Raw genomic sequence first — 25156 nt, 5'->3', positions numbered from 1 at the left:
CCTTTGACTTGATTAATTGACACTTTGAACTCAAACTTAAAGTAATCTTTTGGATAGCCTTTGCTCTCTCCTTCATCTTGGATCTTATTCCAACAACATGCAGTCATGTTTTTCACGGAATTCTTTGGCCACGTGATGCAGGCCATCTCCTGAAACATTCCTTTGGAATTTTTGTGCATTTTGATTTTTCTTCCCCCAAAAAGTGCTTTCTTTTTTCCCCACCTTTTTAATCTATACAATTATTTTATTTTTTTATTTTCTTTATTTTGAAGATGTGAGGTACAATTTAGGGTTAGATATACAAATGTTCATTATTCAGGTACCCTTGTTGATGAGGTATGCCCCTCCCTCCCCTGGCAGTTTCCCTCAACTACCAATCCCATCCCCCCTCCCCTGGCAGTTTCCCACTGCTGCCAATTCCTTTCTTACAGTATTATGATAATTGTTCAAGGTTTGCTTATGAGTGAGAACATATGGTACTCTGTTCTTTGTTTCTTTGGTAATCACTGAGTGTGATAGGCTCTAAATCCATCCAAATTGCTGCAAAGTCTATATGTTTCTCCTTCTTTATGGCTGCATAATATTCCATGTATATATGCACCACATTTTTTTAATCCAGTCCAGCTGTGATGGGCAGCATGGTTGGTTCCATATTTTTGCTATTGTGAATAAGGCTGCAACAAACACGCGTGTGCAGCTATCTTTTTGGCAGAATGACTTGAGTTCCTCCGGGTATATTCCCAATAAGGAGATTGCTGGGTCATATGAAAGGTCAATTCCTAGTTCTTTCAGAAATCGCCAAAGAGGTTGCACTAGTTTGCACTCCCTCCTTGTGTTTTCAAATTTTCCATTTAGATCTCATTTTTATGTTATATCTCATAAGTGGTTCTAGAAGATTTTTGAAACTTCCAAGTTCCTAACTTACCTTTGTATAACCAAATGTATATTAGGTCATGGAAAGGGCGTACACACTGGAATCAAATAGGCCTTGGTTTAAATCTTGGAGCTACTAAGGGTTAATTGTGTGACTTTGGGTAACGACTTTCTGAGACTTAGTTTCCTCACTTAAAAAAAATTGAGGTAACAGAACATATCTTCTAGGGTTGTGGTGAGCATTGAAGAAATAATGTATGCTTTACCCACATCCTCTGATACCCCTTACCATTTCTATACCCCCACCAGTCTGATTTCCATTGGCTGGAACCACTGTCTTGGATTATGTCCATCTACTGACACCTTCCCTACCCATACATGGAGAAGTCCTTGGAAATAAATAATCCCCAGAGACTTAATCATAACCAGTGAGATAACTAGTGACTGCTGATTATAAGGTTATAAGGTACCCTAGCTTCTTTACCCTTTCCTGGGATAATTTGGAGGCCCCTAGAGCTTCTGCACTGGTTAATCTTCAGGTACCCGTTGCAGCAGCTGACTTGATAGTATACCTCTTATTGTCTGCTTTCCCTGCCTTCCTACCAGGGTGTCTGTACATCTTCAGTAAATAATCTATACTCAATTCTTGGATCAGACTCTGCAAGGAAAACTCAGCTGAGATAGCTGAGTACAACTCAACTTTTTTGCACAGTGCCTACAACATGTAGACCCTCGATAATTGCAAATTATTCATAACGTGCATAATAATAAACCAAATATTTGCTCTTCTCATAAGACATTCTTCATTCTTCACTGAAATATACTAGATACCTTCAGGTTTTGTACTCTCAGTTGGAGCTACTTTTAAAGGTACAGTACTATCCCCCGGTGACTTTCCTTGAAGCATACAACAACCTAATAGCTTGCTTCTAGGACACATGTGGCTAGTCTGAATCAAGATGTGGTTTAAGTATAAAATACTTAGTGGACTTAGTATGAAAATAGAGTGTGGAATATCTCATCAATACTTTTTACATTTTAAGATGACATTGCTTTGGATATGCTGGTTTAAATATGATATATTATTCAAATTAACTTTACCTGTTGCTTTTGCTTTTTAAATGCGGCTACCGGAAAATTTTAAATTATATGTATAGCACATTTTCTGTATTAAACTTTTAAACTACATGTAATTATTAAATTAAATGCAATTTACATTTCTGTCAAACAGTATTCTAGAAAATTATCAGATTATTTGGAAATCCCTCTCTGTCAAGCTTGTCAGGGGCGGCCCGTGATCTCCTTGTGTGTTTTGTTTTAGGTTATATGTCACCGCACCCATCTCCATTGGGAGCCCCAGAGCACGTCTCCAGCCCTATGTCTGGAGGAGGCCCAACTCCACCCCAGATGCCACCGAGCCAGCCAGGGCCCCTCATCCCGGGTGATCCACAGGCGATGAGCCAGCCCAACAGAGGTCCTTCGCCTTTCAGTCCTGTCCAGCTACATCAGCTTCGAGCTCAGATTTTAGCTTACAAAATGCTGGCCCGGGGCCAGCCCCTCCCCGAAACACTGCAGCTTGCAGTCCAGGGGAAAAGGACGTTGCCGGGCATGCAGCAGCAGCAGCAGCAGCAACAACAACAGCAGCAGCAGCAACAGCAACAGCAGCAGCAGCAACAGCAGCAGCAGCAACAGCAGCAGCAGCAACAGCAGCAGCAGCAGCAGCAGCAGCAGCCGCCGCCACCACAGTCACAGCCACAACAGCAGCAGCCGGCCCTTGTTAACTACAACAGGCCATCTGGTAGGTTAATATGCAACCAAATGAATAGCACCGTGGTCCAATTCAGATAAGAAAGGCTGCACACACACAGAAGCGCTGGGTTGGTGTGAGCCCAGGGCTGACTTTGTCTTTTGACGTACATCTCTGGCTCTCTTTTCTTGCTCCACTTTGATGGCCAAGAGTCTTGGTCTCCACCTACTGTGGAGTCCTAGAGCAGTGTTTCTTAACCTTTTCAGAACCCTGTCCAAGCTGTGGACCCAGGGAAAAAGCACTATCACTCATGATTTTGTATTCTCTTTCAAGAGGCTCAAGGTTTCTTGGAAGCCCATCCAGAAACCCCAGGTTAAGGACCCCTGCATGCTGTGTAGTCTATCCACAAAACTCACTCTTCAAATCAGCCCCACTAGAGCCATTTTTATATTTGTTTATTTATTTGTTTCTACCCCTTGTTGTTGTGAAAAGCATAGGGGGAGGCTTACAAGAAGCATATCTGTAGTAAAATAATTATCAAGTAGAAAGTCAGAAACAGGGAAAAATATAAATAAGCAACTGAGGTCAGCAATGTGGGAATTGCAAGGACTCTCAAAGTTGCTGTAGCTGAGCTTCAAAGATGACTTGAATTTCTTGACAGAGCCAAAATGAAACATGGTCATATACCTAATGCTCACCAGTTGTTAGGAAGTTTCTTACCAGTTTCTCAGAGCACACAAAACCATTTCTAGTATGAGAGTATAAAGTTGATTTCCCAACGGGGATTATTCTTTAAATTATCATCATCGTCATCATCATCATCATCATCATCATCATTATCATCACGATCATTATTAATGTAAGAGGCACTGCATGATAGAAACATCAGTGACATTTATTCATAATAGAGTAATAGGTTCCATATGGTCTATTTCTTATACACTCTGGGATAAAACCTGAAGCTGTGACATTGACAATATGCAATAGGTAGAAATGATATAATCCTTTTGCCTGGCCTCCTGGTGATCTGGTTTGATCCCACAAATTAAGTTCAGAGGTATAAGGGACTGCAGGGTAATCTTCCATGTAGGTTGTTTTCTCTAGGAAGGTATTTGTTAAGAACTGGAAAATCAGAGGAGAGTTTTTGGTTCCACTCTAGTGAGAGCTGTGGATCCTAGGGAATGGAGTATGCCTTGACATTGATAACCATTACCTGTGAGTGGTTTCCATTCATCTGGGTCAGCCCTGACATGCTAGGCATGACTTATTGCAAACAATTAGTTTGGTATATTGGTATTCCTCCTAAGTCTGTGGAATTGTACAATAGGAAAGGGTTCAAATTACTATAGCTTTTTAATTGACTACTTGTTGGGTTTGTAAATGTTTCCTTGCGGGTAAAGGCAGCTCCAAGAGTTGGCCTCCCTGAAAGATATACTCATCTTGTTTATTGTAGGTATAATCTTAAGAATGGGTGCCTTAGTTTGTTTGAGCTGCTATAACAAAATACCATAGACTGGGTGGCTTAGAAACAACACAGGCACACAACACAAATAATTCTCACATTTTGGAAGCTGGGAAATCCAAAATCAAGGCACTTGCAGATTTAATATGTGAATCTGAGGGTACACTTCCTGGTTCATAGATAGCGCCTTCTCACTGTATCTTTGCATGGTGCTAGGGGCAAGGCAGCTCTCTGGGGCCTCTTTTGTAAGGGCACTAATCCCAATAATGAGGGCTTTCACCCTTGTGATGTCATCAATCCCCAAAGTTTCCACCTCCTAATAACATCTCCCTGGGGGTTAGCATTTTAACGTATGAATTTAGAGGGGACACAAACATTCAGACCACAGCAATGAGTTTTTTAAAAAGAACAATAACGTATCATTTCATTTCCACATTTCTATGCGGCTACCAAGGAGCCTTTTGGTATATGGAGAGGATCACGGGGGACTGAGAGCAGTGGAGACTAGTAAGGCTATATAAGAAAATTTGCAGAACATAGCAATTTAACCCTCCATATACTTAGAGATTTTAAAACTGCAAAACTATAGTTGTTGAGAATGTAGCCAGATAGAAGAAAAATGAGTGTATGTATATGTATGTATGTGTGTGGCTTATCCTCAGGTCTCTGCTAGCGAAAGCGCCATTCTCAGTAATGAGTACTCTGCACCTGCCACACAACTAATGCTGGAGAGTCAGGGTTCAGACCCCAGCATTCTGACTTGAGAACTCATGTTCTTAGCCACTTTCATACTGGTTCGTCTGTGGCCGAAAAAAAAAAGGCTTATGACAAGGGAAAGAATGATCACAACGTCTGTGTACCAAAATGCAATTTGCTGCTGTGTGGAAAGGGGCAGAGTATCTGCGCTCCTTACTTAGAGCCTTTTGCCTTTCACTCTGGACACAATGTCAACAAAATCGGTAATCTTTATGTCCCATATCTCAGTATATGAGGAGTATTAACTCGCAGGGTTTTGAGTAGAGGTCAGCTAGTAGCAACCATATAGTTGAAAACTTGATGGAGAGGTGGAAAGAAAACCTGGATCTTCCAAGAGGTGGTTTGGGACCTGGTCACCTGGACATAATCCACTATACATTGCAGTTTGTCCTGGGAAATCACCTTGTTGCAGACTCCAACCAACCAGCACTGGTATTTTTAAACGTGACCTAGACTCCATAGTGAAAGATTCCAAGGTATCATTTAAGAAGGTAGGTAGCTGAGTAATGGTTTGAGAAACCTTTTTATCCAAAGTTAAAATCATGAAACTGAACAAAACAGTAACATTTAAAGTATAAAGTTTCAGTTATCTGGATGCTTGTATGTAGTAAATGCCTCATCTCCTAATAAACCCAATCCTGAGTACATTTTCTGGATTGTTTTCAGAGGAGGGGGCTCTTTTTTTTTTTTTTTAAACCTGTCTCCAACATCTTCCCTCATCTGATCCTGGCATTAAAGGGAATTTGTCTTATTATTCACTGTTCATGTCTTTTCTATTTGCAACAGCTGGGGCTTCATTAAAAATGAAGATATTTGGGCAGATAGGGTTTTATGCTAAAGTGGGCAAGAAGGCTGTGGATGGAGGAAAGGAGATACCTGCCTTCTAACAGAATGAGCCCATTTCTGTCACTGAGAAGCTGCTTCCATCTGACAGCATTGTTGAACTTGTCCCCAAATCTCACATTTCATCAGGGAGACAGATAATCTCACTTACCAAAGACACTTTTTTTTAAGATTGGCTTTTAGGACAAGTCAAATTAAAGCAAACTTTTTTTCTTTAAAGTTAATATTAGACTTTACTTATTAATTTTTTATCTCTATTTTTTTTTAAAAAGTATAACTGCTTATAAACACTCTGCTATTAATAATATTTCAGGATATTAGCCACTCATCTGGAGGTTCTTGTATTCCAGTTTTCCTTTTGTCCCATTTCTTATTGTTATTCATGTGTGAGGACAATCTTTTTGGCTGGGGTGGTTCTTCCTCAAACCTACTCCCAAGTTGTAATTCACCAAAAGTGATATCTTCCTGGCCACCACCAGAGAATTATGATTTGACCCGAGGTACTGCACACTGAACACGCAACTGCAGTGGTTTCCTTGCAAAGTGTTAGCCACTCTTCTAATAGAATGTGCCTTTGCCTGCTATGGGTGTCATTTGAGTCTAACCATCATGTTTCTTTTCATTCTGATTCACGTTTCCTTTTAGAGAGTCAAACAAAATACAAAATGGGAACTGAAAAAGTTTTGGTTTTTTTGAGGGTGAGGGAGGAACCTTAAGGTAGAAAATAAAAGTTTTTTGTTCCTGTTTTTTCCCGGTGCTTGTCCCTCCCACCTTTTTTTTTTTTTTTTTTTTTTTTTTTTGATATTTGGTATGCTCATTTTAAATAAATACACTTCATTACACTTGTTTTATTTCCAACCTGTGGAAAGTACTTAAATTCCTAAAGTTTCCATTTGTATTTTACTTAACTCTCTAAAAGGAAACATGAATCAGAATGAAAAGAAAAATGATGGGTTAGACTCAAATGATGCCCACAGCAGACAAAGGCACATTTTATTAGAAGTGTAGCTGACACTTCACAAGAGAACCACTGCAGAGTTACGTGTTCAGTGTGTAGTGCCTTGTGTCAAATCATAATTCTCTGGTGGTGGCCAGGATGATGTCACTTTTGGTGAATTATATCTTCGAAGTAGGTTTATTTAACTTTTATTTGCATAAATGATCCTGTATGCCAGAAGACCAAATGGGAGCTCTGAATGCACAGAAATTCTGTGCATGTGAGATAGGTATTTTAATAAGTTTATTGCCCTGTTTCTTCAAATAGGTCAGGTGTAGGGATGCATACAGTAATACCCCCCAACCCTTAGCTGCACCGTGACTCCTTCTGGAAGGGCCAGGGCATGTATTCACTTTGACTCCTAAGGTGAAGACTAAAGGAAAAGCAGATGGCATTTTGTACCTTTGGTGATTAAGCCTAAATTGTTTATGTTGGAGAAGAGGTAAGATAAGCTAAAGAATGTGATTTGTCTTCCTTTTGAAGATATCAGGGGAAAAAATCTTATCAGGCAGCAGACCAAGGGTGTCTGGTGCAGAGGAGATGATTTCAGAGCAGACCCAGTCATTTAAGCAAATGAGCCCTGTAAGCTACCTGAGGGACAGACAGACATAAAACCCAATGAATAGGTAGTTACATTCTTGGCATGGCTAATTGCAACAAGCTACCTTCAGTTCTTAGCTTCTGTCAGTAGAAGTTTTTATACAATCTGTTAAAGGGAGGAGACAAATAGACCCACACAGTAGATGAACTTGTGGTGTTTATTTGGGAAGAGGAGTCTGCTTTTAAGTGGCTCTGATAGCAGACCAGCAGGAAGCACATGACAAGCTGAATTTATCGGAATATTTGTTCAGAGAAGTTGTATTAAACTGTTGCAACATTTTGATATTTGCTCCCAAAGTTGCTGGCTGATATGGTACTGAATTTCCTAAAAGGTCTTTCTTTTACCATGGGGTTTTTCTGTAAAGCTGAGTAATTAAATTAGGCTTCCTTACTTCCCTGTCCTTAATGGCAATAAAAATGACAAGAGCTGAGAGGGTTGAGCATATAAATATATACACATTATTTCATTGAATCCTCACACCCAGCCTATGAGATTAAGTAACTTGCTTAGGCTCACACAACCAGTAGGTGGTAGAGCTGAGATAAAACATCTTTTTTTTTTCTGGAAAGATACAGGGTATTTCAAATATATCTGTTTAGTGCAACATAAAAGTTGGCAGTTTGAATGCCTAAGTCCATGTTTGGATGTCCCTCTTTCTCTCAGCGTTAAGGGTGAATCAAAAAGATTAGAATGTCTTTATGTTCAGTGACTGAAGAAAGTGATCTATGTATATATATCTGATCTAGTTTGGAGTCATAAACTAAAAATGTTTAGATTTTGAACTAGGGATGACAGACATGCTCTGGATACCTTTCCTTGATTAAATACAGTTTTTAAAACAGTGTCTTGGATATAACTCAAGGAACAGTCATAGGTTTCTACCTTGACTGGTATTTATTGACACTGATGCTAAGGAGGAGAGAACCAGAATAAGTGAAGTGTATAACACTATTGCAGTGTTGTGCCTTTTTTCGATGAATTATTTGAACTTTCAAAGGAGGAAAAACACTTTGAGAGTTGAATTTAAAGTAGTTCTTAAGATATTATCCTATCAGTAAGACCTAAAGGTGGTAGCTTTTAAAGGACCTAAATATATTCAATTCCTTATTTAGTATGCTTGTACCAAGCCTTCAGATATATTTAATTCTACCTGCTTCTTGAGCTTATTAAGGAGATCCATAGTATCATAGAGAATTAAAATAAATGTTAGAAATCTGTATCTCCTTTCATTTGACTGGATCACACCTAAAGCATCCCAAAAGCAAAATGTACCCTGTTTTAAAGACCTCTAGGGAAAAAATATTCTAAAACTTCCCCTTATAACCCATCCCAGTACTTAACAACCCTGAGATTTAATATTTAGAAGCTGGTTTCTAATATATGGATGAAAGGAACTCTAAATATAAAATATTATAAAAATGTATGCATATGAAAAAAATGAGAAAGTGCTTAGATGATAAGAACCTCTTTATTAGATGGTACATCTACAATACCTAAAATAAAAAGTAAAAGGAAATGCGTTTTCCCCAAGATATTTTTTCATCAACCCCTAGAACTGAGCTGCAAATTACCACAAGGAGGAATCCTACCTAGCTCTATATCTTTTGGAAACATTTTACCTAATTTTGGAAGGAGGGGAAAGGAATAACAATAACACCACACACACACACACACACACACACACACACACACACACACACACACTGTAGTTTCCTAAGCAGTTTGTTCTAATTCTTCACTTTCCTCCTGTCAAAATGTTTGCTTATAACTTTCTTTGATTGTCATTTAAGCCCATTTCTAATTGGTATTTGTTGGAAATTGAATAAATGTGTTCAATTTTTCATAATGTATGTTGTATGGTTAATTATTAAGTTGCTCTGAAGTAGGTAGACTATTATGTTTGTTACTATTTAATAACTTTATTTTCTTTTAGAAAGGACATAGAAAATACTTGGAAGAATGCCTACTAGAGATTTTAACATCTACTTACTGAGATTCTTTTTTTTAAAAAAATTACTAACTCATCTGGTAGCATCACTAATCTTATTTATAATTTTAAAGTAATTAAAAATTCACCTAGGAGGAGAAATGGAACACTTTTTAAAAATTTAGGTCTGAACCCAAGTAATTAATTTAAACTCCTGAAGTTTAATTGTGGAAAACTTTTAAATTAACATATTAAATGGGTTTTGATAAGCTTGAAGATTACATATCATTTTATTCTGATAACATGAGAAAAATATTTTCTTGAATCTTAATATTTACTAATTTTTATTAGGTGGAATGAGCAGGTTTCTTTCTTTCCTTCTTTTTGCTAACTCTAAATGTTTTTAGAAATACACTTTATAGACCATTAAGGAAAACTATGCACCTTCCAGTTCACTTCAGAAGAAAGGCAAACTCCTTTCCCTGTTTGTAAAGCATTGGTTCAAATAGCAGGGCTAGCTAGTCCAGATCAGTATAGAGGTCTGTCCTAGAATACTTTCCGGTGCAATTTGCAAGATGTGATTTTAGGACCACACCCAAATTGCATCCGACTGTTTCATGACCCCCTTATTCTTTTGAACTCCGAATGCACCTGAGTTAAAATAGAATATAAAAATCACTGTAGAGCTCCATGAGAAGCTGGCCATCGTTTCCATAATCAGTTGTATTGAGTCATTTTTGAGACCATTTTCACCAGTGCTCATTAGTGAATGCCAGTTCCTCATGGGGTAGATGCCAGATTCTTTTTTGTTTTTCTTTCTCCTTTTTTCCTCTTCTCCTTCCCCTTTGCTCTCCTCCTTTTCCTTCCTGTTGTCCTTTTTTTCTTCTGCCCTCAGGTATTTAAGACCTTTGGTGGGCCGCATCCCTGAGTCCAGGGGGGCGGTGGGCAAGCCGGGTGTGGCCTGCGGCGTGTCGTCCCTCTAGAGCTGCCCATATCGCTCTTGTCCCGCAGGCCCGGGGCCAGATGTGCTTGGCTCCAGCACCCCACAGAAGCTGCCGGTGCCGGCGCCCAGCGGCCGGCCCTCGCCCGCGCCCCCTGCAGCCGCGCAGCCGCCCACTGCAGCAGTGCCGGGGCCCTCTGTGCCGCAGCCGGCCCCGGGACAGCCCTCGCCCATTCTTCAGCTGCAGCAGAAGCAGAGCCGCATCAGCCCCATCCAGAAACCGCAAGGCCTGGACCCCGTGGAGATTCTGCAGGAGCGGGAATACAGGTAAGGCATCCCGCCAGGGAGTGGGTCACCAGCTTCTGTGTTCTAGCAAGTGCCACCAAGCCTGGGGAATGAGATGTCCCCTCGTGTCTGTGGTCATTCCATTATGGGCCAAGAGAAGGGCCTAAAGGAAATTGCAGAGACAGAAGCTCATGCTATGAGAATGATTTCAGAACAAAATAGCAGAGAAGAGTTTGTATTCATAGCGGGGGAGAGGCCTAATCTGGTGCTGGGTTAGCCAATCTGTGATTTTCGCTCAGTCAGACAACTTTCATCCACCCCCATGGCATGCCAGGCGCTGTGGTAGGCACTGGGGATTCGAAGATCCGGTGCCAGTCCCGAGTCCAAGAAAGTGGTCATCTCACACTTTGATTAAACAGTGCATTGTCCTTGTTTGTGCTTGGGTCCCAGAATAATGACTGAGGTGGTCGGATGTTGAGTGTGTTGTGCTAACCTGACCTTCAGGTTAATGGCATATCTCATGATACTAAAGAATACGTTGGTAGCATGGTATAGTTTATTCTTTGTTTCAGTTCCCGTGTGTTTTGGTCTATGCCTTGGTTCAGCTCTATGGGTAAACCCTACATAAGTGCCTTCATATGGGGTCCTTATTTAAACTCTTACTCCAGAAATTTAGTTTTCGCCTGATTTATCAAAATCAGGCACATTTATCAAAATCAGGGATTGGCAAACCTTTTCTGTAAAGGACCAGATAGTAAATATCTGCCTATATGACTTTGTGGGCCATGTCATCTTGGTCACAACTCAGCTCTGTCTTTGTAGTGCGATAACATCTATAGACAATAATCAGATGGCTGTGTTCCAATAAACTTTATATACAAAAACAGACTATCGACAGGATTTGACCCACAAGCTGTAGTTAGCGGACCTCTGATGTAAATGGTTACTGTCAACCAAAAAGAGAGTCTAGTAAGTATTGATTCAAGATAAAACAAAGCTAAGATTATGGATTCTGGAGTCTTCCAGAAAGCATGTTGTATCATTACTAGCTGTGTTACCGTAGTCGTGGTCACGTTATGTCTCTTTTCTGTGACTCGGTTTCCTCATATGTTAAAATAATTGGAAAGATAAAATGACACTGATGTATTCAGTAAATATTAGCAATTATTATTATTTCCCAAATACTACTTAACTTAAAAGAAAATTAGGGTTTAAAAATTATAGAGAGCTGGGGCCGAAGGATCACCGAAGCCCAGCGGGTCGAGGCTGTGGTGGCCGGGAGCGGCCACTGCACTCCAGTCTGGGCGACAGAGTGCGACTCCAACTCAAAAAAAAAAAAAAAAATTATAGAGAATGTTAGTAAGCGATATTTGGGCTCCCTTTTAAAACATTATCTTTATTGAAAAGCATATCACTTGTTTGTTATTAGCCTAAAATACCAAGTTACCAGCCTTGAGAAGTACTCTGAAAGAAATCAGAATAACTTGCCATTAGCTGTGCATAGCATTTTTTTTTTTTTTTGAGTTGGAGTCTCATTCTGTCGGCCAGACTGGAGTGCAGTGGCTGCTCCCGGCCACCGCAGCCTCAACCTGCTGGGCTCCAGCGATCCTTCCTCCTCAGCCTTCCAAGTAGCTGGAACTACAGGCATGCGCTACCACACTCGGCTAATTTTTTGATTTATTGTAGAGATGAGGTCTCACCAAGTTGCCCAGGCAGGTCTCGAACCCATGGGCTCAGGCAGTTCACTCACCTCAGCCTCCCAAGGTGCGGGATTACAGGCTGGGCCACCGAGCCCGGCTCGAGTGCTTACCTTTTTGATGAAAAGAATAACTTCATTCTCACTGCTATTACTAATCATACATTAAGGGCTTTCATATTGCTTTTTCCAGTATTGTATGTTTATCTAGAGAGCTAGATATTCATCATCAACTGATATTTCAATGTTGATGGGCTGATTTTGTTGCTATGTGTTACAAAGTTAAATACTCACCTACTCCTGGTCAGAAAAACTGTATTTATGTACAATACATTCTTTATGTTGCCACTGAACTTTAAAAAGCTAAAAGTAGAAAAAGTCAATAATGGGATGGAGCGATGAATATCATGTAGTTACTCTAAAATTCTGACTTCCTAAGAGCTATTATTTTTTTCCTGCCCTGATGGACAAAGCTTTGTTAAACTATGTGAACTACTCTCTTAAGATGCTTGTGTATGTATATGTGTGTGTGTTAATTTTTTATTTTGGCAACTTCTAAATGTTCTTTATCATTTTTGCCAGAATATTCATTGCACGACTTATTCTTGTAATAAGTTGACCTTAGCACCTTTTTTGAAAGTGATTTTAATGGATAGTCTCCCAAGTGTACAGCATTAAGTAGTACCATTTAGCCTATTTCAATGTGTAAAAAGCTTTTGTCCTTCACTTCTGCATCAATAAAAATATTCTGTCAGTATCTTCTAAAGTATTAATATATGCATTATAGAATGTGGTGGAATGGCCATTTTCATATTATTGATAAATGATAATCAAGTAATATTATTACTTGATGAATACCTACTCCTTTGTAAAGGTGTACGACTTTTAAAATGATTGTCTGGGACAAACTTGGGTCTAAAAAGCTGGTAGTTTCTTTGATTTGAATTTTCACAAAGTCACCTGGAGAAGAAGCATCGATTTGTACTGGCAGCAGTGTAGGGCACGTTTTGTTAGAGCAATAGCTGATTTCTGCCTATATGAAGATAATTTGTCCAACTGCAGAGATTTGTTAAATTTATCTCTAAAAAGGCTCAGATTAAGTTTTGTATGCACTTGTAAAAAACTGGGAAGGAACTATTTTTTTTCTTTTGACCTTCTGTAATAGAATAACTTAGCATGATAACTGGAAGGATCCAGTGTGTTTTTATCATCTGATTGAAGATCTAAGCAAGGTCTTAAAAAAAACCCAAAAACCTCTTTTACAATTTGATAAACTTCGTTTGGGAAAAAAATCATGTGTCAGAAATCCTTTAACAGATGTTAATTTCTCTGACCGTTTTATTATCACTCACCATGTCTATGAAAATTGACAGGACATTTTCAGAATCTTAAATTTTTTCTGACTTTTAAGTCAGTTGGCTGCTTTTCCTCGTTCCTCATAAGTCAGAACTTTGACAAATTGACTTTCTTTATTCAGTCATAGCATTAGTTTCTGCATATGAATGCTTTTCCTCAGATTTGTACAAGTTCTCTAGTGAAAACATTTTTTTTTTCCAGCTGGGTTCAGTGGCTAAGCCTGTAATTCCAGCACTTTGGGAGGCCAAGGTGAGTGGATTGCCTTAGCCCGCGGGTTTGAGACCAGCTCAGACAACTTGGTGAGACCTCTTCTCTACAATAAATCAAAAATTACCCAGGTGTGGTAGCACACACCTGTAGTTCTGGCTACTTGGAAGGCTGAAGTGGAAGGATCACTGGAGCCCAGCAGGTCGACACTGGGGTGTCTGTGAGTGTGCCACTACACTCCAGCCTGGGCGACAGAGTGAGACTCCAACTCAAAAAAACAAAAACAAAAACATTTTTTTCTATTTAAATTGGATCCTTTCTTTTTGACCATCTTTGTCTTGTAATGGAACTTTATTGCTTTTCTCTGTAGGAAGTATCAGAAACATATTTCTATGTGCTGCTTTTTGTTGTGTTCTTTTTGGCACATTTTATTTGCCTTCTCAATATGCTCAATTTTAGTTTCTTCTATTTAAAGTTAGATGTTTGGTCAAAAGTTCCTCAGGAATTGTCAAATTGGCATGTAAACTAGTTTCACCAATATTTGCATAGAAGATGTATTGCACACTTGAAGGGGTTTATTTGGGAAGAGCATCTGAATTTTATTAATCCTCCTGGGTATCAAGTTAGAATTTAGTGTGGAAACAGTAATACAGCCTCCTTGTTTCAAGAAGCAAGCCTAGGCTGCTTACCTGTGATTTTTTTCTTTTGGTCCTGCCCTTGTCTCCATAGCAGCCCTAAAAATTCCTTCTAAAAAATCACCAAGAGGCACTTTACCTGCAGAGTTACAAAAAGTCACACACACTCTCTCCTTCTCTCTTTAAAGTGTCACTCAGCTCCTTGAAGGAACAAAATGTACCAGTGTCATTTTCTGTTCAAATAACTCTCCTCCAGGAATCATAAACTTCTCCTTTGGACCTGAACAAATATCTGTTGCCTTTAATGGAACTCTTTTTCTTGCCAGAACAGTAACCCCTCTTGATTTACTGTTCAATCTGTATGAAAAACCTGAGTGACCTAATTCTGCTTCAATTTTCTGTTCTCGTGAGGACACTAAATGAGTCTCCTGCAGTTATGCAGTATTACATCTTGTTGTTGTTTCGGGAAGTTTAGAATCCTGAATCTCTTTATCGGACTACCTGCTGAATCCCATTGATGGGGAGATGAAATTGTCTGGAGAGGAGCATTATTTAAAATGAAGATTTCTATTAACAACAACAACAACGACGACGATGACAAAAAAGATATAATTTTGTACGTTAAAGAAGCCCCTCCTGTACCTTTGCTGTTCGCCCTCCAGGGGCTGAATCGAATGCATGTAATTTTACTATGGAACATACCTTTCCTCTTCTTCTAGAGTTTGCACTCTGTACTTCTTGCTTCCTTTTCATAAAATAAAAATTCTTTGGTGCTGGGGAATCAGATTCACTGACAGATTACTAAACTCTTTGGAGAACTAGTAATTTCAGGAAGATCACCCCCCAGTTCCCACCAGTTCCAGTGCCCTAGTCACCCAATGCCCCATCCACCCCAAGTCCCTGCTCCCCCCTGCTCATTTTCCCTCCACTCCCCTACTTCCCACCCTCCCAGTTCAGTGTGATTTAATCTCTACACCATCAGCCGGTTGTCCTATGATTCTTTATGTAGTCACAGTTCATAGTCCTTTAGAAGATTAAGCAGCTATTCCTCTAATTTATCATATGACCCACTTTGTCAAAGAGAGTAAACCAGAATACCAAGGGGTATTTTGAGTTATGCAATATTAAAATGAGAAAAGTCTGCGAGGAATCTAGAACCAAGCAAGTAGAATGACCAAGTCATTGACTCTAATATCACCTCAATGTAATATTTAATTTCCTTTCCAGGCCTTAATCCTGTAAAAGAAAAGTTGTTTCAGTTTTATTTTGTTCTCCTTTAAATTATATATTTGGACAAAATCTATAATGGATTTTTCCCGTAATAGTCTATTTGTTAAGATGCATCATCTGTTGCCGTATCTGCAGATTTGGGACTATGTGGGCATTTAAGAAAATGAGTTGGGTAAATGAAGTAGATGTTTGTTTCATACAAGGGGGACCCCAAAACACCTGGAATTTATTTATTTTAAAAAGTATATTTATTTTTACATGTTTAAACTTCAGTTACCTTCAAAGTACTCTCCGTTTGATGCAATACACCTATTAAGATGGTTTTTCCACTACTCAAAGCAGCTTTTGAACTTACCGATTTTGATGTCTTTTAGTGCTTCGGCCATTTTTGTTTCACCTCTTCCACACAGGCAAAACATTCCCTTTGAGGACTTTTTTCATCCCAGGGAAACACCCCCCCAAAAAAATCACTCAGGTTGAGATTGGGTGAATAGGGAGGGTGGGGCACAGGGGTCATGCCATTTTTGGTCAAAAAATGCTGAACACTCAGCACAGTATGGGCAGTTGCACTCGTAAATCGCCCATCATGAAATTGGCAAACATGTTGAAAGACTCCAAAAAAATTCACTGAAGCTGAACACAGCCTCTCACAACAACGCTAGCTAGTACACTGATGCCGATGAATTTCTAGAACACTTAACCAGGGGGAAGCCTGTACTACAAGGGATTTACTCCCCCCCAGAATAATTCTGAGTTTTTTGGCTCCCCTCATATAGTGAAAATTAAAAACCACAATAATACTCTCATGAATATCACTAGTAAAAGAAATGTGGAAGCAAGTTGGGAGAGTTTGAAAAATTTTACCAAATGAGTAAAATGATGAGTTTATTATTGTTGTTTGAACTAATACAGCCGGGCTTGGTGGCTCAGGCTGTAATCCCGTGCTTTGGGAGGCTGAGGTGAGTGGATTGCCTGAGCCCTCAGGTTCAAGACCCACCTGGGCAACTTGGCGAGACCTCATCTCTACAATAAATCAAAAAATTAGCCGGCTGTGGTAGCGTGCACCTGTAGTTCCAGCTACTTGGAAGCCTGAGGCAGAAGGATCGCCGCAGCCCAGCAGGTTGAGGATGCAGTGGCCGGGAGCGGCCACTGCACTCCAGTCTGGGTGACAGAGTGAGACTCCAATTCAAAAAAAAAAAAAAAAAAAAAGAACGAATACATTTTTAGTATCTTGAATGGTTAAGTCATTTAAGAGTGCTATTGTTTGTATTGATATGCATAGTTAAAATGACAGCATGATAGCAATGATAATTCTAACACTTTATGTGATAAATCATTCAGTAAATCAGAATCAATAACATGTAGCACACAAAATAGGAATCTGTCATAAATATTATTTTTAGTGGTCAATGAAAAATGAATCCTTTTCCTTGCCACCATTTTCACATTTTTGAAAATGATATTTTATTTCCTTTCTGAACAAAACAAATACAGATTTTTTAAAAACTGCTCATTTTTGGTATTTGAGCTATATGAAGTATTAAGATATTTTATGGCATCTAAGTCACAAGTGATTTTACTTTTTCATGTTAATATGCAACATCATAAAGTTTGAAAAAAATACCATCACATAAATTTTTTTTAACAGAATCCTTAATTTTCAACCTTTATAAAGTTGAGATCCAGGAAAATTCTCAGTTAGAAAGTGTATTTTAATTATCTACAGTACAATTACTGTAGTTTTGGTATCAGGGAAATGGAAGGAGTCCCAGTCTAGGCTCTCTTCTTTACTAGCTCTGTGATATCTACATGTTTCTTCAGTTTTCTCCATCAGTAAAATGGGACCATCATAACATTTACCTTGTAGGTGTGTGTGTGTGTGTGTGTGTGTGTGTGTGTGTGTGTGTGTGTGTGTGAGAGAGAGAGAGAGAGAGAGAGAGAGAATTAAATAAAATTGTGCATTAAATGCACTTAGTACTGTTAACATAACTTAGTTTAACTTACTACTTATTTTTTTATTATTCTTTTCTTTGTTGAAATCTATTACAAGACAGTTTGCCTCAAATTTAGTGAGAGGAGTAGTTCTAAAAGTAGATTTAAATGGTATGTAATTATTTGTAAGAATAGGATCCAGATGAACTCTAAAACTAGCAATTTATGTGTGTAACAGTAATAGTATCCCAAATGAATGAAGAAAGTGAGATGTTTTTTATTTTCTATTCTACTTGTATTATGAGGAAGTACCTGTAATTAGATTTTTGATGGTATCTAAAAAAGAATTCCCCACCATCCTTTTCTAGAAAACCTTAGTTTTTAAGCACTATTTCCTACTGCCTCTGATTTTAAAAAATGCTTCATTTGTCTTTTCTGTACTCAAGCAAGCACTGCTCACAGAGAAAGTAGTTGTGGTTGGCAGGGCTCTCTCTGAATGTTTAGGGTTGGCTGATTTCTGTGGCCTCAGCACCTAAAACTAACTGCTCTTGTCCTCTCTGCTTTAACTACTGTTGTCATCAGTATCTTGGCAAGGAGAGCAAATGGTCTGGTTGCCTTAAGACAGAACTAGAAGTTAGAAAGAAAAATCTCTGTTGTCTCAGCCCTAAAGTCTGGATGGCTGAAAGTTAGGGAGCAAGTCATAATGTTCCTGTGTCTCATTTTCTCTCTCTGCTAAGAGTGAGCAAGAGCATTTGACATTCCCCCTAGACGTAGTTCGAGCCTTCTTTCCAAGGTGTTAGAGAGATGTTATATAGGAGACCATACATAGTGTTACGTTACATATAGTACTTATATCTGCATTAATGCAAAGGTAGCTTTTCTCTGTTTAACATCAGAAAATTTAACTGGGTGTCAGAGAGTGTCAGTATCTGTCATATGTTTTGTCATAAACTTAAACCTAAAGTCATTGTTTCTCATTGTAATGTGCATTCCCACCTCCGCCTTCTCCCATTTTATTATTTCCTTTAGACTCCAGGCTCGCATAGCTCATAGGATACAAGAACTGGAAAACCTCCCTGGCTCTTTGCCACCAGATTTACGAACCAAAGCAACCGTGGAACTGAAAGCACTTCGGTTACTCAATTTCCAGCGTCAGGTAATACCTTTTCCCCAGTGAATCTGAGATGTAGGAAATAAATGTGATTGTTCCTAAAGTATGATCTGTGAGTTTCCTTTAGTCTATTCTATAGTGTTATAAAGATATAAACCTGGTAAAATAGTGTATCTTTTAGACTCAACAGCATATAGCTAAAAGTAATGAAGATGAAACACTTATTATTCTGTTTTTCTCTTCTGCATATTGGAAACACTTTTTCTCCTGTACTATAGTTTACAAAGTCAGAGTTATGTCATTTGTCACCGTAGATGAAAAAAACTTGAAAACAAACAGGGATTGCTCATGTTTGCTTTTATGACTCCAAAGAAAAACAAGAAGGTAGTAACTTGGAGCTTTTTCGTAAGCACAAATGTAAAATACTAACTGTGACTACGAAAATAATTTTAACAAATATGATAGCCACTCTACTGAATTAATAGCTTATCATTTGTTGAAATATGTAAAACAGTGTCTTATAGCTTGATTGTTCATCAGTATCTATGTTTGGAGCATTTGATCACTTCAGACCCACATGTTGTCTAATTAGTGAATCTGTTCTTATGGTTTATGGCAGTTACTTATCAAGAGCCAGTCTAGCGACCTATTTTCTGATTTCTAAGTCAGTAGGAGACTAGTGGAATGAGTTAGAGCTTATTTTTAGTTTGTTGAGTTTTGCCTTGTAGACCTAAAAAGGTACAGGTCGGCTAGTCTACAGATTGCCTCAGTACGCCAAAGGGAATAAGAACTGTTTCATTGTTAGACAGATGGGTTTGTTCTGTTAAAGTCCAGGGCATGCAAAATGAATTATTAATGAATAAAAGTAGTTTGGAAGTATTGAATTGCATGCCTGGGTGTTGGAGCAATATGACTAAAATCACAGGTTACTCTACTCGCTACTGGCTTATGAACTTCAGTGAACATTGGCCTTATTGGTTGTAATATCACAAAAGGACATAAGTGGTGGGTAGGTGCTACTTGGCTACAGGTTTGTGAGAGTAGAGTTCAGCTTAAATTTTAGAAAGAAAAAAAATTTCAAGTTCCATTTACTTCTTTCTTATTGTTAACCTCATAGTGTGAATACAAAAAGTGTTTGTTAAAATCTTGCTAAATGAATATAACCAAGTGTATTTTCAGCAATAACCTTATATTCAAAATAATGTCACTACGCTGGACTCTTTTTACTCTCTGATTTTTGTTTGCTATTATTAAAAAAAATCTGGTATCTATGAAGCTTTCCGATTAAATTAACTGTGATTGATGATGAGTTCAGATTCAATTGGATGATTATTGTAATGTATAGTTCCAAGTATCCACCCCCCACCTCATAAGAGGTAATATGGATAAAATATTATATTTGTGATAATCTAAAATAAGTTCATGAAACAATATCAAATGTAGATATCTTGGAACAAATATCACTGTTGGGGTGGGAGCAAGCCAAAACCTCATTTCCTATTCTTTGTATGAGACTATGAATTGACATTATTTGAGTACCTGCTGCTACTGTACATGAAAGTAATTCTTTTACTCTTTTTTGGGGAGCATCATTAAAATTAATCTTTGAACACAAAGAGAATGTTAGTATGACATTTAAAACAAAGTGAAAAATGTAAAAAGCTTATTAACTAATATCATTAGAATAATTAAATAGAATGAATTTATTTAAAAGCAAGACATCTCTTTTTTTCTTTTTACTGTTACAGTACTAGAATTGCTTTTGATTTGACTTATTCGGGGGAGGAACTTGTATTGTCCTTCTATCCTTGAAAATATTGTATACATTTGGCATGATTTTAGTTCCTTCATTTAATGCAAGGCCGTAGTGATTGAGAAACTTATAGAGTCCCCATTCTGTTCCATTAAATGGACACAGAGGAGGTCAGGGTTCAAGAATTCAGCTCCCACTTGGGAAGACTCTCTAACTGCTCTTCTTTCTCCTGACAGCTGAGACAGGAGGTGGTGGCCTGCATGCGCAGGGACACGACCCTGGAGACGGCTCTCAACTCCAAAGCATACAAACGGAGCAAGCGCCAGACTCTGAGGGAAGCCCGCATGACTGAGAAGCTAGAGAAGCAGCAGAAGATTGAGCAAGAGAGGAAACGCCGCCAGAAACACCAGGTTCTTAGACATGCTTTTTTTTTCACCCTCACTTTAAGAGAGATGTCCAATGAAGTCATTGGATGGGGTCAGGATGACTGAAAAAATGGACCCTTGCAGGTGGTGAGGAAATCACAGGACAGAAAGGCCCTTACATAATCCAACTACTTCATTGCATAGACAAAGACATTGAGGCCAAAACACATAAATGACCTGCCCAAGAGCACACAATTGCGCAGTTGCTGGCTGAGGTTTAGGACTTAGCTTTCTTGAATTCCAGACAAGTGGATACAAACTGCCTTAGTCTGTTCAGTCTGCTATAACAAAATGCCATAGGATTGGTGTCTTATAAACAACAGAAGTTTCTTTTTTTTTTGAGTTGGAGTCTCACTCTGTCATCTAGGCTGGAGTGCAGTGGCATGCTCATGGCCACTGCAACCTCAACCTGCTGGGCTTAGGCGATCCTTCCACCTCAGCCTTCCAAGTAGCTGGAATGACAAGTGTGCCCTATCATGCCTGACTTATTTTTTGATTTATTGTAGAGACGAGGTTTCACCAAGTTCCTAGGCTGGTCTTAAACCCCTGGGCTCAGGCAATCCTCTTGCCTCGGCCTTCCAAAGTGCTGGCATTACAGGCTAAGCCACCTCATCTGGCCCAGAAATTTATTTCTTACAGTTCTGGAGGCTGGAGGTCCAAGCGCAGGGTGCCAGCATAGCTGGGTTCCTGTGAGGGTCTTCTTCTGGGTTGCAAACTGCTAACTTCATCTTGTATTCTCACATGGTAGAAAGAGACCAAGAAAGCTCTATGGGATCCCTTTATAAAGGCCCTAATCCCATTCATGAGTGTTTGCCTCCCAAAGGCCCCCACCTCCTAATATCATCACATTGGGGTTAGGATTTCAACATGTGAATTGATGGCAGTAGGACACAAACACTCAGTCCAAAACAGGTGTCATATTCATAATTCCATGGAGGAAAGCTGTTGAGCGGGTGGACATAGGTGGGTTCTCTAGAGCACAGTTCTGGCAGAGGTAACTTGGAAGAGTAGAGAGCAAAACATCATTTTTATAAGATGTAATTATAGTACCCTGGCCTCTTTGAAGGTCCCAGTTGAAGGTTTCACACAGGCAAATATTTAAAAACTTCTCTTTCTGTGAGTTTGGAAATAGTTTGATGTGGGATTTGAGTTTTTGTCATAATCCTATAAATTTTGTTTGTTTTCCTCTGCTTAATTTAGTGCTTAGATTAGTTTCATCTTGAAAAAAATGTTGGATTTTCATGTAAATAGAGTACACATTTTAAAAATGGATACAAATTCTGTATGACAATTTTAGCTTTGTATAAACTTATTTGAGGTCACAATTCTAAGGTAGTTAAATTAGAGCAGAAGCAACATTACTTTTTATGACATACTTTTTGCTGGTAATATCCGTGTTCCTTGGGTTTATTTTAGAGTGAGTGGTTTGCTGTAAATTTTATTATTGTCAATTTGTATGTCTCTCTTTGTTTTTCTGTTTTCATGTGGTCACACTCTTGGGCCTGAGGAGGCATCTCTTCCACATGCTTGCAAGAAAATAGACCTGGCGAAGTCATCTTTCCCACCAGCTCCTCTGTTACAGAGAAACACCTGTCCCCACATAGATTCCAGTCTTTCAATAGTGTTAAATACACAGAGAGTTTCCTTGGACTATGTTGATACATCACGGGACATCGGGAAATGGCTTTTAAGTATCCTTTTCTCCCTCTTTTGAATCCTTTAGGAATACCTGAACAGTATTTTGCAACATGCAAAAGATTTTAAGGAATACCATCGGTCTGTGGCCGGGAAAATCCAGAAGCTTTCCAAAGCAGTGGCAACTTGGCATGCCAACACTGAAAGGGAGCAGAAGAAGGAGACAGAACGAATCGAAAAGGAGAGAATGCGGAGATTGATGGTAAGGGACCCCCGCTCTGCAGGACCAGAAAAACGCTCGGCTCACATCCATCTGTATTGAGAATCTTTAATATGGCAGTAGTGGAAGAAAAAAATGAAAGCTGCTTTATCACAAATATTAATAAATTCCTTTGAACTTTAGGGGGATGGAGTAAAAACTTTTTCTCTTTCCCAGACAAAGCATGTCATAAATCTAGGGCGACGACTGATGAGTATAGTATTTCCATGTCTTGAGGTGACATTGCTGTACAGATGATAGCTTCTCACATAAAGGCAGGTCCCATATTTTGCCGGAGTTTGATAACCACATCTGGAAGGATGGCAAATGCAGTTCTTTTAAAAATATGGCCTCCAAGACAAATGATCAAGTTGTTTTGTGTGTGTCTGTGTGTGTGTGTGTGTGTGTGTGTGTGTGTGTGTGTGTGTGTGTGTTGAATGAATAACTCATTGAATTATGCCTTTGAATCTGGAAGGTCCCTTTTTCGAAGCCTCTGGTGCTTGTCTTTTTTTTTTAATGGCAGAAATTATTCACTAACAGTGTAAAACGTGATTTTTTTTTTTTTTTTTTTTTGAGTTGGAGTCTCACTCTGTTGCCCAGGCTGGAGTGCAGTGGCACACTCACGGCCACTCCAGCATCGACCTGCTGGACTGCTGGGCTCTGGCGATCCTTCTTCCTCAGCTTTCCGAGTAGCCAGAACTATAAGTGCACACTACCACCCCAGCTAATTTTTGATTTATTATAGAGACAAAGTCTTGCTAAGTCGGCTGGGCTGGTCTTGAACTCGCGGTCTCAGGCAATCCACTCACCTCTGCCTCCCAAAGTGCTGGGATTAGAGGTTGAGTCACCGAGCCTGGCCAAAAAAAAAAAAGTGATTTTTAAGTGAATTTTGAAATGTTCCTTTTTGTGATGGCTGTGTTGTTGTCAAAGGCTATTCACAGATCATTTCGTTTGCAGTTATTTTGTAATGGATACATAAACACAGAAGCGATAGGTTTATCTCATTGGTCGGAGCATTTGGTTTTATCGACCACTTATTTTTGGAATGGGACCTCAGAGTGCATTGTGGTTTTTAGAAAAGTATGAGTGATGTATAATGATTGGAGACCTGCAAAGTCTGAGACATAATGCCTGAGTAGACGAAGATAAAGTTATTAGTTTCCGTTCATAATTACATTCCTAGAAAATTCGATGTGACATTGTCTTTCTTGCTGGTATCACAGTTTGCATTTTGTTTTAATTCATCTTTTGGATTCCAGAGAGAATAAACACCATGTTTTAAAAGGCTCTGTATCCAGATACTACTAACTCTTGCTATCTTATCTTGCCTCTCTCCATATTTGGGAGAGAGGGGACTGTCCAGGAGATTTCTGACGAGCCAAGGGGGCCATTTTATAGTAATTTGAGCAGTAAGCAGTCAAATTTGTGTGATCCAACCGAAGTGAAACTATATTAGAACTTCAGTAACAGATTGGTTTGACACTAATGATTAGGCATTTGCAAATCATTAATTTTTGCAATTAAATGATGAAATATACAGATAATAGAGAAACTGAAGTTTTTTATCACTCTTTCTTCAAGTGAGTTCAACCATAACCAAAAGCAATTAGAGTTATAATAGCATTTGAGGCTCATGCTCATCTGCAGGGCAGACAGCAGCTAGACTGAGTGATGAAGCTGCTGCCGCTTAAGCAAAGGCTGGAGTGACACCCCTGGACAGCAGATCCCAAGCTTTTCGGCAATGGTGTTGCCTCTTAAAGATGTTACAGTGTGTTCCTTTTATCCTGACAGGCATTACTGAGAAAAATATTTTGAAGTGTCCTTCTATTAGGGTGTATAAAAAAGATCGCTCTCAAAATGGCTCAGAGTACATCAGCGTTTTATTTTGTTTAACCTCATAATGTTGCTTAATGGGAGGTAGAGGTAGGAATGATTGCATTTGTTTTATTTACTCAGCAGTACCAGACTTCAGGTGCTAAAGGACTTGCTTCCAGTCACGTGGACTTATAACTCAGTGCAGCTTTGTGGCAAAAATCCCCCAAATTTGACCTTTCCTGTCAAGTACAGTGTTAATAATGCCAAAAATTAAGTTATTTTTAAGTATAAGAAATTATTTGTTAAAGGCCCATTTGATTCCTTGCCTTTAAAAGTACTTTTTGAAATATTTGAAAACGAATGGATATTATGTTTGGAATTTGCTTTAGGACAGTGTGTGTTGGGGTTGAGGAAGGAGTTGGATAAAAGGTGGCAATGAAACAGGAGTCTTCAAAAGCTAACTTTTACTGCTTGGCATTGATTCTATGAGAGATTTTACTAATCTCTCCACTTTTGACCATATTTGAAATGTTTCAAAATGTAAAATATAAAATAAACTTCAGATAATGAATTGCCAAATTTTAACATTTTTTGTGCAGCTAAAGCAATGCAGAAAAACAAAGAACTAGCTCAGAGTGTTTGATTTCACCACACATACTCTGTGACTTTGT

The 25156-nt window shown here is 38.9% G+C and overlaps 1 protein-coding gene across 4 annotated transcripts in view; it reads left to right on the top strand.

Annotated features, from left to right (window-relative positions):
* Window positions 1-25156, top strand: part of SMARCA2 (SWI/SNF related, matrix associated, actin dependent regulator of chromatin, subfamily a, member 2) — a 193369-nt gene that overhangs the window by 23893 nt on the left and 144320 nt on the right. For 2 of the 4 annotated variants that reach the window (XM_021714086.1, XM_021714085.1), the window contains exons 4-9: window positions 2195-2492; window positions 2530-2671; window positions 10218-10473; window positions 18517-18643; window positions 20588-20761; window positions 22500-22673. In XM_021714086.1, the coding sequence (XP_021569761.1) occupies window positions 20612-20761; window positions 22500-22673 (324 nt within the window). In that variant the 5' untranslated portion in view covers window positions 2195-2492; window positions 2530-2671; window positions 10218-10473; window positions 18517-18643; window positions 20588-20611. Of the gene's footprint in view, window positions 1-2194; window positions 2672-10217; window positions 10474-18516; window positions 18644-20587; window positions 20762-22499; window positions 22674-25156 lie in introns of all 4 variants that reach the window. The other 2 variants (XM_008061339.2, XM_008061337.2) reach the window with 1 other exon arrangement.

This window comes from Carlito syrichta, unplaced genomic scaffold (genome assembly GCF_000164805.1).
Source record: "Carlito syrichta isolate Samal-C Ts95f unplaced genomic scaffold, Tarsius_syrichta-2.0.1 Scaffold305211, whole genome shotgun sequence".
NCBI lineage: Eukaryota > Metazoa > Chordata > Mammalia > Primates > Tarsiidae > Carlito > Carlito syrichta.
The sequence above is the reverse complement of the archived record's forward strand: the minus strand, read 5'-3'. Positions and strand labels throughout refer to the sequence as shown.